Raw genomic sequence first — 20341 nt, 5'->3', positions numbered from 1 at the left:
CTCATCTACTTGTGATAGTACAGCTCCTATCCCAGTGTCAGAGGTGTCCGTTCTGCACGATAAAAGGTCTTTGACAATCAGGGGCCCTGAGGACAGGGGCCTGGCACAAGGAGTCTTTTAAGCCATTGAGGGCCTTCTCACACTCGTCGGTCCAAGTTACCTTCTTGTGTTTCTTCGGAGTTGTGAGGGCAGTCAGAGGAGCAGCTATGGTGCCATAGTCTGCCACAAAATTGCGGTAATACCCCGTGAGTCCTAAGAAGGCTCTCACTTGGGTTTGCGTAGTGGGGGTAGGCCAGTCTTGTACTGCTTGTACTTTACTGGGTAGAGGCTGTATCCTCCCTCCACCTACTTCATGTCCAAGGTAAACCACTGAGCCTTGTCCAATCTGGCATTTACTAGCCTTTATGGTCAAGTGGGCTTTCTGAAGAGCCTGGAGCACAATCCCGAGGTGTTTCACATGGTCTTCCCAGGTGGCACTGAAAACTGCTATATCGTCCAGATATGCAAGACCGAATTCGTCCAACCCATTCAACACATGATTCACAAGCCTCTGGAAAGTGGCAGGTGCATTCTTCAACCCGAACGGCATTACCCGGAATTGGTAAAGGCCGTCTGGAGTAGAAAATGCTGTCTTCTCCTTGGCATGTTCTGCTAAAGCTATTTGCCAATAGCCAGCAGTGAGGTCAAACGTGCTGAGGTACTTGGAGGCACCCAAAGTATCCACCAGCTCATCTGTTCGAGGCAAAGGGTGTGCATCTGTCTTGGTGACAGCATTCAGAGCCCTGTAATCCACGCAGAACCTCAATTCAGAAGTGCCTGCCTTTGGAACCAAAACCACAGGGCTGGACCAAGGACTACTAGAGGGTTCAATCACCCCAAGGTCTAACATCTTGTTGACCTCGGTCTTAAGTCAAGACCGTACTTTGTCTGACATCCTGTATCCCCTACTTTTGGTAGGTACACTGTCTCCTGTGTCAATGTTATGTTTGCACCAAGGTGTCAAACCAGGCGACTGTGAAAACAGGGGGGAAAACTGCCTAAGCAAACTTTTCACCTCAGCCTGCTGATCAGAAGTCAGGTGAGGGGCCACTCGGACACCCTCAAAGGAGCTATCTGAAGGACCGCTCTGGAACAGGTCGGGGAGAGGTTCAGACTCCTCTTCCTCAACTTCTGAAGCCAGTAGCAGTGCTGCGATTTCGACTCTTGGGACGAAAGCCTTCAGCCTATTCACGTGAAACACTTTTGGAGCCTGTCCAGGCCTTCCAAGGTCCACTAAATAGTTAACCTCACCCAGGGGCTCCACCACTGTGTAAGGGCCTGACCATTTGTCCTGTAAAGCTCGAGGCCTTATGGGATTCATGATCAGGACTTGCTGACCAGGTGTAAAGTTGATGAGGGAAGCTTTCTGGTCGTACCAATGTTTCACCAGCGCTTGCCCTGCCTTCAATTTATCACTAGCCAAGCCCATCAGAAGTACCATCCGTTTTCTGAGCCCTAGCACATAATCAACTACGTTGGTAGTAACAGGGGGAGTGGGCATCTCCCATCCCTCTTTGACGATGGCTAAGGGTCCCCGTACAGGATGACCGAACAGAAGTTCGAAGGGGCTGAAGCTAACACCCTCCTGTGGTACCTCTCGGTAGGCAAACAGTAAGCATGGTAAAAGAAGATCCCATTTTCTTCTCTGAGGTTCCTCCAGAGCCCCAATAATGCTCTTTAACGTTCTGTTGAAACGTTCCACCAGACCATTGGTCTGGGGGTGGTATGCAGAAGAGAACTTGTAGGTGACCCCACATTCTTTCCACATAGCCTGCATATACTTCGACATAAAGTTGCTGCCACGATCCGACACAACTTCTTTAGGGAAGCCAACCCTAGTAAATATGCCAAGTAAAGCTTTTGCAACTGACTTGGCAGTTACAGTTTTCAATGGGATGGCCTCAGGATATCTGGTTGCATGGTCGACCAGCACCAGGATAAACCTATTGCCCGAGGATGTTTGCGGGTCAAGGGGGCCAACAATGTCGATCCCTACCCTTTCAAATGGTACCCCCACAACTGGGAGCGGTACCAACGGAGCTTGGATTGTCGCGCCAACCTTACCAGACAACTGGCAGGAGGCACAACTCCTGCAGTGACTTTCTACTTGCACCCCCATCTTGGGCCAGTAGAAGTGCATGGATAACCTTTGCTTGGTCCTCTTCATACCAAGGTGACCAGCAAGGGGAACTTCATGCGCCAACTGCAGGAGGAAGGGCCTAACAGCAAGGGGAACCACCAACCTCCTATGGTCTCCTTCTGTAGACTTTGTGGGCTCACTATACAGGAGTCCACCTTCCCAATACATCCTATGCTTCCCAGGAGGTTCACCCTCAAGCTGGGAGCAGGCCTGTCTCCTTAGGCCTTCCAGAGATGGGCACTCACGTTGGCCTTTACTGAATTCGTCCCTATCAGGACCTCCTTCAACTAACAAGTCTTTTAGTTCAGGATGATCGTTGGGTTCGAATACTTCAGGCATCGCCACCTCCTCGTCAGGCCCGGGCGATTGACCAACTTCCTCCACCGCAGTGGTAGGCGAGCTCGGGGGAATATTCTCTTTCCCTCGTCGTGACTTGTCGACTCCTTTCGCCTTGGGTTTCCCCTTCGGCTGGGGCGGCGTATTGGTCTTGGCCAATGCTGCCCGTGCTTGAGACCGTGTGTAGGGTCTTTCGGCAGTGTCTCCTACGAGCCCTAAAGCTCTGAGATCATTACCTAACAAGACCTTTCCCGGGACGTTTCTCTGAATGCTCACTGGAATCCTGACTGCTGTACCATTTAAAGTAAGATTTACAGGTATTACTGGAAACATACGGAGGGGGCCATCAGCCAACTTAGTGGGCATCAGAGTAGCTCTGGCAACTTCCTCTGAGTCTACCAAGTTAGAATCCACTACAGTGCGACTGCACCCACTATCCCTAAGAGCTGGAGTATCCACTCCATTGATCAGCACACTGTCTTTAAAGTAGTGCTTGGTATTATCCGGAATCCTAGCATAAGCCTCTGCGACTTTAGGCTCCCAGGAACCCAGCGACACTAAAACTACCTCAGCCTCTATCCCGCTGGGAAATGAGTCTGAGGAGAAGGATGCTCCTGTAATCTCTTCTTCCTCGTAGGAGGAGAAGGCCAGATTAGCGGAGTGGACCCCCAAAGGTCTAACCTTACAACGGGGATCCCCCTTCACGTGGTCAGTTGCTCCACAAGCAAAACAAGATCCATTGGGTCTGTTTACATAGGGAGGCTTATTGTAACCAGAGTTTTGTTTCGGAGGCTGACCTCCACTACCCTGTGAGTTCTCTTGTGTCCTACCCTTATTTTTCTTTTTGTGGCCCTTATGGGAAGAAGATTTAGCAGATTCTCCACCCTCCATATCTTTGGACTTTTTCCCTTCCTCCTGCTTACCAGGATGAGTTTTGTCCTTATGGGACACTCGATGTGACACCCATAAGTCTGCTGCAATGGCCAGCTTCTTAGGATCTATCTCCTTCGAATCGGCCAAATGCTGCTTAAGCTCCGGGGAAGAAGAAGCAAAAATGTGTTCCAGCATGACAAGATTTATCATGCCTTCGAAGGTAGAAACCTTATAACCTTCGACCCAGCCAGTTAAGTTTTTCAAGGATTCAGTGACATAAGATACCCAAGTACCACCTTCCTTTTTCTTATACTCTCTGAAACGTTTCAAATATTGGGCCGGAGTCTTCCCAAACTTTAAAATGAGAGTTTGCTTTAACATTGCGAAATCAGCTCGCTCAGCCTTCGACATTTCCATAATGGCACTACAGCCAGAATGGGGCAGTCTGCTGAGTAACCAGGCAATCTTATCAGCATTGTCAACTTGTTGAACTTCGCATGCATACTCAAACGCATTCAGCCAGTCCATAATGTCATTCCTTTCCTCATACACACTGAGCAGATCTTTCGGAAACCGTGGATGAGAGGAAGCCCCAGACCCATGTCCAGGACCCTTGGACCCATTTGCAACCTGAAGCTTGGCCAGTTCCAACTGGTGATCCCTGTCTTTTTGTTTTTCTGCCTGTTCGATTTTTAGTTTGGCTATGCTGAATTCAAGCTCCTGCTGCCTAAACCGCAGCTCTTGCTTCTTGAATTCAAGCATAGCATCCCCATCAACACTGGCAGAGGAAACATTAGACATCACATCCTCCCTGTCCTCGTGGTCGCGATGGATCAGTGCAGCGGCAGAACCGTCGGTTCTACCAGTGAGAGCAGCCCCACCACCTTCTGCACTGTCCTCAGAAGTTATAGCGTCAAGCTGCGCTTCTTGCCACGCCACGATTCTTTGGATCATTTCCAATTTAGTGCCTTGAGAGGAAACACCTCTCTCCGCACACATCTTCTTCAATGTTTCTGATTTGGAAACATTTAAAGTTAACAAGGTATTTGTTTCCATACTGTTAGATAGGACTATGGCCTTTTTAAAGTTATACTACAACAATTCACTACGTGTCCTGGTTGGAATAACCTGAAATGCCTTAGTTCGTGCGCAACACTGGATACCTTCAGTCGTATCCCACCGCTGTACACCAATTTGTTAAGACGGATTTCTGAACTCTGTCCTGGTGGCGCAGAAGTTCAGAAGGCCAACCTAATTACTTGGAACAGGGTAACCTCTGGACGAGCCAGACCAATCAAGGTAGCGATCGCGGCGGTCAAGACTAGGTCTCAAGAGGGGTGAGGGTGACTGAAAGCCCGCAATGAGCACACAAAGCAAGAGCGCTTACAAACTACTCCAAACAGTTGTTATATCAAAAATATATACACATTTATTTTAAGGCTTTTAAAATAATGACCGTAGCGAGAAAATCACACTATCACAATAGTAAGCCAACACATACCATATCAACACAATATATATACAAATACGACAGTCGCAAGAGTTATATGCACGAAATGTGTAGTCCACCTGAAAGGGAAGGAAAACAGGCAGTGCGATAATGCTTTAGACTCAGTTCGCCTTCAGAGGCACTTAACTAGATGGAAGTCCGAGCCCTGCGAAGAGTGGAGCCTTGTGCTCAAAGTACCGGCACACGCTGGTGCCAACGGGCAAAAGGATAAGCTCTTCGGAGGAAGTCAGGCAGTTCGGGTTAGTGCACAACAGAAGAAGAACAGGTTCCACGACTCAAGCGCAGCCTCCACAGTGAGCAGAAGCAGAGCGCGAGTACGGACAAAAGGGTGCTGTTTTTACACAGTGGGGAAAAGCAATGGGCTACTGCAGGAGGGCGACCAGATCCTAGCTATACTACTCACCGGTCCCCGATGCAAGCAGACCCAGGCTTCTCCGCGTCAGTTTCAGCAGCTGGCAGGTTCAGAAGAGCAGGGAACGCCTCGTCGTCGTGTTGAGTAAAAAAAGACGTCCCAATCGAAGAAACCTGCACAGTTTTGTCACCACAGCAGGGCAACGGAGCGGCCGTGTGTATCTGAGCCAAATGTACACTACTCACTTCAGACTTGGGAACGCCAAGTGTACTAAGCGTGTGAGAGTGACAAGGATTCGAAATACAACACAACCTGGCGGCGGTTACAGAGCAAGACTCCCGTGTAAGCTGGTCAGTCAACTGGATGGCCCAGAGACGCTTCCGAAGGCTTACTGGCAGGAGATGATGAAGTCGCCGAGAATAGCTGTTCCTGCTATTCCAAAGGTCGAAGCACCAGTACAGGCCTTCTGGTTCGATCAAAGGAGGAAAGGGTTTCACAGGACGACAGCAGTGCAAAGGAGGAGTCCTTCAGCGGGTCACCAGAGATTCCTCGGTCCAGCCTCTTGGTTGCAGGATACTTGGCTCCTGTATTCCTTTGTTCGTGAGAACTCAGGAGATCGACATGGTAGTGGTGTTTCCAGCCCCCTCTTATCCACGGTTCCCTTCGCGCCAAAACGGAGGGGACCCAATGGGAGATCCGCTCATCAACACACACACCATTCGTGGACCAATCACGGACCACGGTGGTCCCAGGCATTCACACCACCCTAGACTCTCTGGCACCCAGGATGTGTATTGGGACCAGACATCCCAGTCCACATCCTGGAGGCACACAAAAGACATGTAGAAGCCCGCGAAAGCATCCGTGTTTCGCGGGAAAGTACATGCCCAAATAAGGAAGGCCCCGGGTCGGCTCGACCTGGGGAAGGTGAAGGGAGCAAGACGGTCAGCGGACAGGACAAAGGAGCCTCGTGGTCTGGCCATTTTGGGAGCCAGGCCACCATTTTGGGTTAAGCGCCGAAAACGTGCTTATAACGCCAAAAGGAGCTCAAAATATAAAGAAACGATCGCTGCCACCATTCCCGTCCCTGAATCACTTGCACCGATCAAATACAATCCTAAACGAGTATCTAGGGCCTGTAGAAGGCTAGAGACCCAAGAGAGCTGTAACTTAGCTTACAGTGCCCTCTTATGCCATGTTGCACGAAAGCCGCAACATGATAAAAGAAACTACGGGAAACAGCGTTTCCCGGTACTGACTGTCTTAAGGGCATGTCAGTTTCCCCATAAGAAACGAGCAAAAGCCCAGAGGAGTGCGGCAGAAGGCTGCACTTCTCTGGCAAAGTCAAGAACAAGGTGAAAAACAACAGCAAAAAGTTTAGGGGTTGCCACATGGAAGGAAAATTACCTACAATTACAAAATCTTTCCTAACACGCCCCACCTCTACGCCACTCGCCATGTTCGTCGAAGCCCTGGGAATGACGGACACATGGCGTTCTCTCCATGACGACGAGGCCGGTTTCTCATTCTTCTCTGGCGCGCACAAATCGTTCTCCTGGATTGATTATGCCTTCATCCCCAGTAGCATAAACCACAGACTCCTGGCTGCTGAGTTCCTCGCAAGGGGCGTTTTGGACCATTCTCCACTCCTCTTAACTTTGAAGAGCGCCCGCCCAGGCCCGGATCACAACTGGCGCCTGAATACATACCACCTGCGGCTCCCCGAGAAAGCAGAGGAACTGGAAAAAAAGACAACAGAGTTTTTCGAGCTCAATGAGGGCTCAGTGGACTGCCTGATCGCGATCTGGGAGGCATATAAGACAGTTCTTCGGGGAGAAGCTATCTCGGCGGTTTCTGCCCACCAGAGAAGACAAGCCCAGAAGATCAGAGAGGCAGAGGCATATGTCCTGGAGTGTGAAAGACAGGCCCTGGAACGCAGCGACCGGGAGACGAAGGATGCCCTGACCACGGCACAAGATGCCCTCAGTAACCTAGCTCTGGACACAGCACGAACTGCCCACCAGCTCGTCCGGAGTCAAATTTATGAATGCGGCGACAAAGCAAATAAGACACTGGCCTGGCTGGAGAGGCGGCAACAAAACAGGGGACATGTGCCTGCCATCAAGTCACCGGATGGCACACTACTCACGGACGACTCTGACATTGTCGAAGCATTTGCCACCTACTATGAGAAGCTCTACGCCCCACCCGCCGAGAGCTTGCTGGCTGCACCCTCCCGTTACCTCGACCGGGTCGAGATCCCGAAACTCTTGCGACGCCAGTCGGAACTCCTGAACGCGGAACTCACAGAGACCGAGGTGCAAGAGGCGCTAACACAGCTCCAACCCGGGAAAACCCCGGGCCCCAATGGCTTCCCCACAGAAACATGGAAATACCTCGGAGGTGGGCTATCGACCCATATGCACCGCATGTTCCTATGTAGCAAAGAACTCGGGGCGCTCCCCCCGGACCTCAGGAAGGCATGCATCATAGTCATACGTAAACCTGGGAAACCTCCGGAGGAATGTGCCTCCTATCGCCCCATCTCATTAATTAATGGAGAAGCCAAAGTCCTCGCCAGAGCACTCGCCAACAGGCTTCTGAAAGTAATAGAGACCCTTATTCATCCGGACCAGTGCGGATTTATGCCCAACAAGTCCACTCGTATGAACCTACGCAGGGTCCAACTGGCGCTGTGCAGAGTCAAAGAGATACCGGTCCCACTAACCCTCCTGGCGGTGGACTTCGAAAAGGCATTTGACTCGGTGGGGTGGGACGCTCTGTGGGCAATCATGGACCGGATGAACCTGGGACAAGCATTCATATCATGGGTCAGGCTGCTCTATGCATTCCCGGAGGCCACGGTAAGAGTAAACGGCAGATCCTCTAAACCATTCCCACTGGGTAGGGGTACGAGACAGGGGTGCCCGCTGTCTCCGCTTCTCTTCCTCCTGGCTATCGAACCACTTGCTATTGAGCTCAGAGCTAACACCAACTGGACCGGGTTCGCCTGGCCGGGAGGGGGTGAAGACCGCCTTTCGCTATATGCGGACGATCTCCTTGTCTATCTCAGTAACCCATGCATCTCCTGCCCTATTGTTTCCCTCATCCTTAGGGAATATCAGAACTTTGCGGGATCTGAAAGTGAATGAAACCAAAACCATTTACTTCCCAATCCAGGGTGGTGATTCCGCGATTCCTGAGGCCTGCCCATACCACATCTCTATCAGGGAATTTACATACTTAGGCATACGACTCGACCCGACACTTGAAAGGTTCCCCCAACTGAACCTACAACCTGTGCTTGAGCGGTTCAACAGAGACACTTCCCACTGGCAATCACTCCCCCTGTCGCTGTTGGGTAGAGCCGCACTATTTAAGATGATGACCCTCCCCAGACTCCTCCACAATGCCCCATTCGCCATCTCCAAGGAATTCTTCGCACTTATCGATAGGAATCTCCGCACACTATTATGGGGAGGGAGGCAATCCAGAATTGCCCTTGATACGCTCCAAACATCGGTCTGGGAGGGGGGTATCAGCTTGCCCTGCATACGTACATACTACCTTGCAACACAGATCGGAGTGGTAAATGATTGGATGCATGCTGACCCCACACTACCGCACATCCGTATCGAGCTGGAGACCTTGGCCCCATTATCCCCACTCCAGACACTGTATGCCACCCACAAACGTCTCCCGAGGCTTCCCAAGACGATTCACCATGTCCGCCGTGCTTGGCGGGAAGCACACAAACTGGTCAGCTGGAAAGGAATTCCAACACTGTCCCAACCTATATGGCACAACGCACTCCTCCCAGAAGTAGTGAAAATGGGTGCTTTCGCCCACTGGCACGCAAAAGGGATACACACACTGGCACAGGTGATACAGGGGAGGGGGCGCATCCTAGACTTCGAGACTATGAAAGTACAGTTTGATCTGACGCCCATGGACCGGTTTCGACACGCGCAGTTGGCCCACGCCATCCACACCCAATTCCCATACACGACAGACATACCCCCATGCTCGCCCATTGAGACCAATATCCTCCCCCAAGGCATCCCTTCAAAGGTCACCTCCACTCTCTATCAGGCCCTCAATTCTTTTGGGACTACGCAGCTTGACAAGCTCAAAGCACAGTGGGAAAGGGATGTGGGTCAACTGGAGCCAGAGGACTGGGTCGATGCATTGATGTCCCCCAGGGAAATTGGGATAGAAAATAAACTCAGACTAATACAACTGAGAATTCTCCACCGCTCTTATCACTCACGGGCTGCAATGGCCAGATGGGGGGGACTAGATGATGGGACATGTATCTGGTGCAAAACTGAGTCCGCCACCTTCTACCATATGATATGGGAATGCCCAGTGTTACAGCTCTTCTGCGGGGACTGCATTAATACGATCTCTGCCGCCATGGGAACACCAATCCCTAGGGACCCCAAAATGGTACTCCTGGGCATCTGGGGGGAAGTAGACCTGACAAAACATGGGAAAATGTTCCTCTCAATAGCATTAGGGGCTGGCAAGAGACTTATCGCGGCCAAATGGGGTTCCGCAGACACACTGTGCCTGAACCGATGGAGGAATGACCTGAACAGGTGTGCGGCTTCGGAACACCGGATATACAATGCGCGGGGTTGCCCCTGCAAATTCAGGAAAATATGGGACAAATGGCTTGATGCGCAGTAAACCCCACCGGTCGATACAGCTCAGCATCTTGATTGACTTTATCTACCCGCCTTGACCTGCAACTGTCCTTGGCCCCTGGCCCTGCGATGCCCCCCCTCTTGCCTTGATAGTGTCTTTGATGCTGCTATGTTATGCTTTGCCTTTCTCGCTTGTTGTATGCCGATGATTCATGTTTCTTGTTATGTTGTTAAGCCCTAAAACTCGATAAACAGAGTTATAAAAAAATAAAAAAATAAAAATAATACAGAACTGCTTTGTGCCCACCTGTTCGATGTGCTTTTGGGTGTGGCTGGACTGAGATGTTAACTTTTTCATCATTCAAGACAGTAGCTACTTAACAGTGTTGTAGATCCAGACCTGAGGAAGGATTTCATAGTGCTGGATGAGGGAGCTAGTGTCAACCTGCGATTTGCCATCCACAAGCAGTTCCAAATCCAGCCATTGGATTCAAACATTAGGGATGCAATCTTGTCTCTTGTCCCAAATTAAAAAATCGTGCAGAGCTTGCATAGAAAATTATTTATGGCATGTATCAAGTTCTGTACAGCGTTTTTGAATACTATTGCTCTTCAAAGTTTACCCATCAGCTCGTACAGCCGTTATATGCATGTAAACATAGGTTAGTGATTTTCTTGATCTTATACAGGTGATAAAAGGACATGTGAACAAGTTTCACAATGTGAACAATCAAAATCAGTGATCAATTCTGTCATACAGTCCTCGCTCAAACTCTTCACCATAGGGAAATGCACTTCTAAAAATGGGCAGGTTAAATGTTGGTATATTGCATCCAGCTCTCTGGTGTTTGTAAAGTAGTATCCTGCTTGAGAACATTGGTCCCACCAGCACAGCCAAGATTACAGTGCTTGTGTTCTTGTCACATGATTGTATTTAGAACTTCAAAGCCAACTGTATTTACTTCAGTGGCATCTCCCCTCACTGGTGATCCGCAACCTGTTGTGGAGATTACATCTGCCTTCACCCCTTATTCGGGTGTTCATGGTCCTACTTGTTGATCACACAAGACGTCACATGGCCCAAAAGATATTCCAACAAAAGGATTAAAATCGACAGAAGTATTGTAAAATAACCTCAGAAACCCACATATTCCATTTATTTGAATGTACAAATGACCTACACACCACTGATTGGAAAGGAATCCCTTTGAATTCTCCCCCAGAAGTCCCCCCAACCCTTGCCCTAACTGTGCTTACTCCAGGTCTCCCTGAAATGGGTAAATTTACATTGAAATCTCCTGAACATTCTCCCAGAGAGTAATTGAGCAATAACATGGGTGGGCATTATTGCCCAGTACAAACCCCCCTGTGCCTATGGTTGATCCTTACCTGTGCAAGGCCTAAGACTTCAATGGTGCTACTCCTATTGGGGATTTGGCTCTGAGTCAGAAACCAGATCTCAGCAAAGATATGTCCGATGAGGTGGGACACCTCAATCAGTGAGGGCCTTTGATTCTATGACATGCTTGGCATTGCTGCATTTATGTGGGTGCTTAGCTCAAAAGAATCCCTTAAAGAGTGAGATGTTCTCTCTGAGGTATTGGCACATGGGGCCTCTCACAGATCGGTATGGCTATGCAATACAATGTGCTCACAGAGGCACCAAAGTTATGGCAAAAACCTCCCTCCCTCACTCCCTCCCTCCCTACCACCAACAGAAAATGTGAGACTTGCTGCAGACCCTTGGGCTCTGAGAAAACCTGTCTCAGATGGCATGGAACAATCTGTCCACGGATGCTTTTTTTTCTGAAGCTACTCTCGAAATCTTTGGCAAGCAGGGGTTGCACTATGAAACTGATAGCCCCAATCAGGACAGTCAGGTTCTGATTGTCTGACCTCATAAAGCTTCAAACTGAAGGAACGTGGAGATTGCCAGATTGTTATGATCTTCTCCAACAGCAGGACAGAGTTAGTCATCCCTCCCTCAATCAATGACTTTACAGACCTGGTTCCTGAGGAATTGACGATGGACTATTTGAGCATTTCCTCAGAGAACATAGCCATCATACAGGCCACTTGAAAACCTTCCAACACGTTTGCAATATACAAGCAAGTATACTAGGTTTTGATCCTGGGTGCTGGAAAAAACGATTAATCCTCTGACTTCCATTTTTTGTCTTTCATATCTCACCTAGTGGGTGTACAGGTTTCGATCTACCCTTGCCATTCTTACCTAGCAGCCATACGTGAATACCATAACTCAGATCGGCTTTCCTTCTTGGCCACTAAACCCATAGTTCAACATTATTTGGAGAGTCTGACCAGGTTGTATCCGCCATTTGTGGTAACCTTCTTAGACCGCAATTGGCGTTGACAGCATTGGCCCATATAGCGTTCAGCCATTAACCTCGACTGATATGAATCACCCTTCCTGTATGGTAGTGTTGCTTGTGGCCCTTATTTCAACCAGAAATGATAACAAGATTCAGACTTTTTCAGACTTTCTTTAACCTTATTTATTTTCCACAGAGTTAAGGTAGTTCTGAGGACTCGACTGGCTTTTCTTTTATTGGTGGTTTTGTCATTCCATGTCAATGAGGAGCTGTTTCTACTTACTTTGTTCCCAGATCCTCAGTCACCAGCAGAGGCCCCTCTCCGTTGTCTAGATGTGAGGAGATCTTTGAGAGTTGATCTAGACAGGACTAAGTAGATCATGAAGCCTGCTTTATTCATCCCTTTTGGGGGCCACAACCATGGTTCATAGGTTTGCAAGGCGACTGCCAGATGACTGGTGGTGCAGGGATTAGCCACTGTTATAAATTGGAAAAGCTGTCTTCCCCAGAATGGGTTACGTGCAAAGACTGCAGCTGTCGCTTCTCAGCGGACGGTCTTGTAGGATGTTATCAGTAAGGCGACTATATGGGCTTCCCCATCAGCCATTTGCAAGCACAATTGCTTGGATTTAGGTTTGAGGGTGAATGTTAGGTTTGGACAGGCTGCATCATAGAAACCAGTTTGCTGATATGCTGCTAGATGGCCCTTTCAAATTGGCTGTTTCTAGTCATACTCCCATAAGTGTGTAGGAAAGGGGATGGGATGTAGGATTAAGAAACTGTTAATCACCATAGTAAGTTCCGTACTCCAAATCCATAGTCCACTTTCCTCCATATTTCCTCTCTATGCCCCATAAATTGGATTCTTGGTAGTTGCTGATGAGTGGGCAAAGGAGTAATAGATGGCCCGGTCGGGGTAATTGGCAAGGGTGGGCAAGCCCAGCGCTGGCACACTTTAGCATGTGCATGAAGCTATTAACAGGAAAGTATGGGTTTGCAGTAAAAAAAAGGCTCCGGTCCTGTACCCGTTGGAAGGACTCCCCATAAATATAGAGGAAAGAGGACTATGGGTACAGTGGACACTACGGTAAGTAACTTTCCCATCATATACCTGGGTGTGCACTGCATGAGGCTATAAAGCCTCTGGATGTTTGTGGAGGAGATGTTTATGTGAAGCACTTACTAACCATCCTGTCTATCTTGTTCTCCTCAGAGCACTTCTCTCGATAGCTGAGCTGTACTGGAGATCGGCCTGCCATACTATAGCACTGCCGGTGCTCCTGCAGGCTCTTGCGCTCTCACGGGAATATCGCCTGCAGTACTTGGCTTCTGAAAACGTTCTCAGCTTGGCTTTCTCCCAGGTTTGAAACTAGATGTCTCTCATACAGGGGTTTTCACACTTCGCTCCTCGTTGATGTTGAGGCTTAATTTACCAGCACCATGCTCATGTCTGTGTAGTTTATTTATTTTCTTTTTAAAATGAAATGGAGGTATTTTGAAAACGGTCACAATATCTTAAAACTATCAAATCACTTTACGCTTTCAAACCACAATTTTGCCTCGTTTTAGAGGAGGGCGATGGCCATTTAATTTTTTTGTCCCTTGCTTTTAGCCCAATTTCATACGTTTCTGGCATTTGGGCTTCACTTTAATCAAGATTTCATATTTCTGGCACCTATCAGATTGGACGGGGTGGAACGGTTGATAATGATAAAGGGCTTGACCAGTAGTTGGTTGGTCTCCCCCCCTCTTTCTCCCCCCCTCTTTCTCCCCCCCTCTGTCTCCCCTGCTCTGTCTCCTCCCCTCTTATCCCCCCTCTGTCTCTCCCTCCCTCTCTTCCTCCCTCTCTTCTTACACACTCCTACCACAGTTGCACGCGCACACACCACAGTTGCACACACACTCATGCACACACAACAATGTTTGTTCTCTCTCTCTCTCTGTCTCTCTCTCTCTCTCTCTCTCTCCCCCCCCCCCCCACTCTTACAATGCCCCACTATTTGCTTCAACCCAATCCTTATCCTTTCTTCCTTTGATTATATCCTTGCTACAGGGGTCTGTAATCATGCATGCGTGTGTTGTGATGCTCTCTAAGGCAGCGTGCTGCTAAAAGAAAAAATGAAATTTTGCATGGTTTAATTGAGCAATATGACCCGAGCGGCGGGGGCATTACCGACTCAGGTAATGCCCCCGCCGCTCGGGTCATATAGCTATTAGTACCCCGGGCCGCAATATATGGGTGACCGGGGCACTAAAAGCAATTCTTTCTGTCCCGAAATGCTGCAGAGTTTCGGGACAGAAAAAAAAGCAAGACCAAGACCAGGAAAGGGAAAACTGAGTCTGTTTTCCCTTTCCATGGTGGCCATCGGGAGCGGACGCGCTGGGAACACAAGTGTTCCCAGCGCGTCCGCTCCCGAAAAAAAAAAGAAGCAGAAGGTAAGTGGGTTTGGGAGGGCGGAAGGGAGGGAGGGGAAGGAAAAAATGTACCTGCGTTGCCGTCAGGGGATGATGGAAGCCTCCAGCTGTGTGGAGGCGCGGAGCGGGCGAGTCTCCACACTGCTGTAGGCTGCCATCGTCCCCCACCAGGGACGCAGGAGCAAGAAGGTAAGTGGGGTTGGGTAGGGAGGAGGGAGGGAAGGAAAACAAAAAAAGCTTACCTAAGTTCCCGGCAGGGGGCGAAGGCAGCCTCTCAGCCGCGGGGAGGCTTGGAGCAGGGATGGCACTGCTCGAGCCTCCTCATTGGCTGAGCGGCTGCCACGCACCCCCGCCCGAGGACAAGGCGGCTGGAATCCCGACCGAGAATCGAAGGATTCTCGGCCGGGTAAGGACCCGGCGAGAGCCAATCAGAATGCGTGTTGCATTCTGCTTGACTCTCGCCGGGTACTAATAATGCATAACATTGTCCTTACTCTAGAAATTAATCTGGTAGTATTATCACAGGTATGTGAAACAGTGCTTAATTTGCATACACACACCAGACTAGTGGTAGAAATGCAGTTTCAGAACTGTTCGTCATGTGCTGTGTACTGGCCAATTGAGGATCCTGCTAGGAAACAATGATCTTGCTGCCCATTAAAACACAGGTAAGTCTGAAATATTTCTTATCTGTTTTTTTCTGTTTCAGCTTATTCTTGGCATACCTGAACAAGCTTTGAATATCCTGCACATGGCGATAGAACCGATCCTGGCTCACGGGGCTGTACTGGACAAAGGGCGTGCTATGTTCTTAGTGGCTAAATGCCAAGTAGCATCTGCTGCTTCATATAGCCCAGAAAAAAAGTCAGAAGGTATATCCAGTTATGTTTTCATATTTGTTTCCCTCCTTACTCATAATATGAGCGAACTGAGGCTTGATGAGAAACATACAATGGTACTGAATAGCTGATGGTGATATGGAAAACATTTCACAGTATGCTAAACTTGATTTCACTAGTGACCCTTGGTTGTTTTGGGTGCAAACCTTTCTCAAGTGACCAGCAACTCCTTTTTGCATTGAAGCTTCTAATACATTGCATCTTTTTAAAAATAATTATTAGAGATGATTGAGTTCCATATATTTTGCTGGCCTAATGAATGTTTTGCGATCCAGGTATTGCATTAATCAGGCAATGTTACAGTTGCTTAGAGTAAAGTTTTTGTTGCTGCTTGCAAAATCTAAAGTCAGTAATAATAGATCTGAACACTGTTTTAGTGTTGGTACTCTGGACTACAGTTTTGGCATTTGATGTTTGGGGCACTGTCGGTTGGAGCCCTTTGTGTTTATACCGTTAATCCCTATTACAGGTCTCGCCCATCCAAATGTAAAATGGCAACTGAGTGAAGTTTATCTAGTAAAATAATGCCACACAACCTATTACTTGGAAACAAATAATTGTTATTATTGAAGGTGATTATATGGCTGATAGAATTATTTTGGACATGATATTATAATCCTTGCACACCATGCAACCCCTGATTGGGACATTTTAATGCCAAAAACCTCTGTGTGATTGTAAAGATGCTCATGCGTGAACAGGTGGGTATTAGTCTAGCAAGGCATTTAGAGTACAGATGTGCTAAATCTATATAGAATTGAAATGGTCTTGTCTATAGAGTGCCCACATGCCACAGCCTTCAGAGGAGGAGACCAAGAATTGTTGAAATCCAAACTCCTCCAACTGAATGCTCTTGTGGCAGGCATCTTTGGTACAAGAATAATTTCCGTGAATAATGTATTTATATACAGGAAGGAACAATGCTCTTTGATCATAAAAGAATGTACAATTTATAAGAAATCAGATTTGATGGGAAACAGTGAGCTTCTTACAATGGGGCAAGTTCGAGTGACAATCTGACCAGGTTGTGGAGGGGAGTAAATGGAACAGCCACCGGGCACAATACATGTGTGGTCTTACAAAGATTAAGTATAATCAACATTAGAAATGTTTAACTGCAGGTAGGTGGTACAGTCAGCTGTGTTAGGAATGTGACCATGATGGATGAAGTGCTAGAGTAGAGGCAGAGTAAGTGACGGACAGAGGCAAGTTTAAAGAATCGAGGAAAAATGTAGCAAGAAGGTAGTTGAAAAGTAGGTTAAGAGGGTAACTTGGAAGCGAGGAGGTAGGCTTTTAGTTTGGTTTTTAACACATTTTTGTGGGCCGTTTCTCAGATGTCCAGGGGTAGAGAATTCCATGCAAGTAAAGCAAGGAGAGAGAAAGAGCAGAGGTGCGAGGAAGCACTGGGAGGTAGAGGTGGCAGCACTAGATTACGAGAAGGCTTGTAGAGTTGGATAGAGGGGGATAGATGCAGTGGTGCCTTGCCGTGGATAGATTTGTGAACAAGGAGAAGAATTTTAAATTTGGCCCTGTTTTGCATTGTCAGCCGTTCCACCTGGTGACGGTACGAGGAAGTAGGTGGGAGGTGAGGGAGCACAGAGTCCTGGTAGCGAAGTTAATGATCTTGTTGAGAGGACAGAAAGCATAGTTGGGAGACCAAAGAGGATGCTGGCACAATAGTCCAGTTTAGATAAGACAAGAGTGGTTAAGAGATGGTTGGTGGTGAAGGAAGGGGGTGGCAGATTTTCCTAATATTTAGGAAGTAGAGGCAAGCCATGGTTGCAGTTTTGGAGATGAAAGTAGAGCAGGTGTGAGAAGGGACGTATATGACTGAAGAAGAGTAGGTGGGAACTGGATAGGTAGGGAAAGAGATGAGAGTATTTGGCAGGGAAGAAAAGCGCCTCAGTTTTGGTAGTTTAACATCAGCGAGTGCAAAGCCATTCAATATTTAATGGCAGAGAGAAAGTTTGATAGAGATATCAGAGAAGAGTTCAGGAAAAGATAATGTGGGTGTGATCTGAAAAGAGTTGATATGAGAACCCAAAAGAGGATATTTTGGACCCAATAGCAGAGGTGTAGAGTGTAAAGAGGAGGGGATCCAAGACAGAACCTTGTGGAATACCAACATTTAGGAGTGAGTTGAGAGTTGTCGTTCCAGGAGACAGAGAAGTGGTGAGGTGCCAGGTAGGATTCAATCCATACAAGGGCTTGATACCAAATTCCAAGAAAAGAGCTAGTATTAAGGAGATCAGAGTGATGGACTGTGTCAAAGGCAGTGGGCAGGTCAAGGAGAATTGGGATAGAGATTTGGTTGGAGTGTTTAGCAGAGACGATGAAGTTGGAGACATTTATGAGAACAGTTTCTGTGGAATTACAGGAGTGGGAACCTGCTTGTAGGGGTCTCAAAGTTGTGGATGTCTAAGAAATGTGTAAGATGGTTGGAAGTAGTCTGTGATAAAGGATATTTTGTTGCATACAGACTGACCATTTCAGAGTACAAGAAGTAGAGAAGTTGAGTCTCGTAAGAAGATAACTGAGGTGGATGGATGTTAGAGCAGTATGTTTAGCTCGTCTGCTTTGTTTGTTGGAAGTAATGTGTCTATGGGATGTTCCAGTACCCGAGGCACCCGCTCCGCTCTGCAGGAGGGCGTGCTTTCGGGGGCGTTCACCTTATCTCCTTTGGAGTGTACTGGCCAGTTCTTGCAGAAGGACGTTTTAGCCGAGGTCCGTAGAGTCTGGGAAAAGCCACACTGTGGACTTTTTGTCAATAAGAAAATTGACGCGCGCTACAGGCTGCATTCTTCGGAAGAGGTTGTACTAGCATCTTGACCGCCCCCCTCCTCCACGGTGTTGGCTGCGGCCACTTTACAGTCCAGGCCTGCAGCATCCTCTTCCACGACGGCTACTCAGGTCCTGGGGAAAGAGGACAAGCTCCTCGACTCCCTTGGGAGGAAGATCTTTGCTAACTCTGCCCTGCAACTCCGGCAGGCCAATGCAGAACTGGTGTTAGTGTGGGCAAATATGAAAATGTGGAAAGGTCTGTCGGAGTTCGAGGAGTTCATTCCGGTTGAGAAGTTGGAGGACTTTAAGGCGGGATTGTCGGATGCCAGGGTCTTAGCCCAGGATCTGCTGGAGGCTGCGGCTCATCACTTGCACACTTCTGCTCGGGGTCTTATGTTGGGAGTTGATACCTCCCGGCAGGCTTGGTTGCATGAAACCAAGTTCTCAAAGGAGGTGCAGGACAAGGTGTTGGACCTGCCGTTTGACGGTAAGGCGCTTTTTCATTCCTCAACAGATGTGGAGCTGACCAAAACGAAAGACAGCTCCCAGACAGCCAAGTCCTTGTCCGTCCTGGTTAAAACTCCTTTTAGGACCCAGAGACCGCTGTCGCAAAGCCGGCCCTCTGGTTTCAGGGAGTTTCTAGATCGGAAATCCTGCAGAGTGGACACCCCTTCGGGTAATTCCCACCAGAGGCAGCAACAGACTTGTTTTTTATCCTTCTCCTCAGCCTCCTCCTCAGGTTCAGGTGGTAACACCACCGAGAAGCCTGCCAAATGAGGGTTCTCCGCACTCGCACGACACCCCGGTGGGAGGACGCATTGCGTCTCATTGGGAGGCGTGGCAGACCATCACTGAGGACCGGTGGGTCTTGTCTGTCGCTCGGGCGGGCTTCTGCTTACCCCTACTCCCTACCCCACCCTTTAACCCTCCTTTCCAGCAGTCGGGGTCGCCCTCCCTCAAAGGCGAGGTTCAGAAGTTGCTGGACCTCAGAGCAGTCAAACCCGTTCCCCTAGGGGAGCGAGGGGAGGGCTTCTACTCCCAACTGTTTACGGTGTCCAAACCCAACCAGGCTGGCCTGCGCACCATTCTAGACCTTTCTCAGTTCAATCTTTTCCTACCCCAAGAGAAATTCAAGATGATCACGCCTGGCCAGATAAGGTCCTCTTTGCAGATGGGTGATTGGCTCAGCGTGGTGGACCTTCAGGATGCATACATGCATATACTGATCTGGAATCCACACAGGAGATATCTCCGTTTCTCTGTGGGAGAGGAGCACTTCCAGTTCCGAGTGCTTCCTTTTGGCTTCAGCTCGGCGCTGCATGTCTTTACAAAGATGATGTTGGTGATAGCAGCCTATCTTCGTCTGCAGGGTATCCATGTGTATCCGTATTTGGACGATTGGCTCTTACGCAGCAGCCCTTGCCCGTTGATAGCAGCGTGCAATCTTCAGTCTCTCCTCCAGCTCCTTTTCCATCTTGGGCTGTCTGTGAACTGGCGGAAATCTTCCATGACGGTCTCTCAGGACTTGATTTTCCTGGGTTTTTGCTAGAACACGATCGACTGCAGAGTTTACCTGACCGGGGACAGAATGGCGGATCTGTTGGCCACGTGTCAGATGTTTGCACAGTCGGAGAGCATGTCGGCCTGGTGGTTCCAGAGGCTTCTGGGCCTCGTGTGTTTTGGCTCTACCTCTCGCTCGCCTCAAAATGAGGCAGACTCAGGGTATCTTCGGAGTTCTTGGCGTCAGGCTGTGGATCCGGACTCCAAGTTGATATGGATTCCGGCATCCATGAGAGTGGACCTGGAGTGAGGGTCGTCTCTCAGCAACCTGTCGCGTGGGCTCGGGTTTTCAGGACTCAGCCCCGATGGTAGCGGTCACGACGGACTCCTCCCTTCTGGGGTGGGGTGCGGTGTTGGATCTTCTTCAGGTCTCGAATCTTTGGTCGCCTCAGGACAAGTTACTTCACATAAATCATCTGGAGCTTCTGGCGATTTTCCTAGCGCTCAAGGCATT

General features: G+C 48.8%; 1 protein-coding gene across 1 annotated transcript in view; it reads left to right on the top strand.

Moving 5' to 3' along the window:
- ANAPC5 (anaphase promoting complex subunit 5) overlaps positions 1–20341 on the top strand; it is a 655776-nt gene that overhangs the window by 601812 nt on the left and 33623 nt on the right. Inside the window, exons 15-16 of the mRNA XM_069619569.1 lie at positions 13446–13593; positions 15357–15519. Coding sequence (XP_069475670.1) covers positions 13446–13593; positions 15357–15519 — 311 coding nt within the window. The remainder of the gene's footprint in view (positions 1–13445; positions 13594–15356; positions 15520–20341) is intronic.

The sequence above is a fragment of the Ambystoma mexicanum genome, chromosome 10, assembly GCF_040938575.1.
Source record: "Ambystoma mexicanum isolate Mex_15411 chromosome 10, UKY_AmexF1_1, whole genome shotgun sequence".
NCBI classification, from domain to species: Eukaryota; Metazoa; Chordata; class Amphibia; order Caudata; family Ambystomatidae; genus Ambystoma; species Ambystoma mexicanum.
Note: the sequence above shows the minus strand (reverse complement) of the source record. Positions and strands in the feature narration are given on the sequence as shown.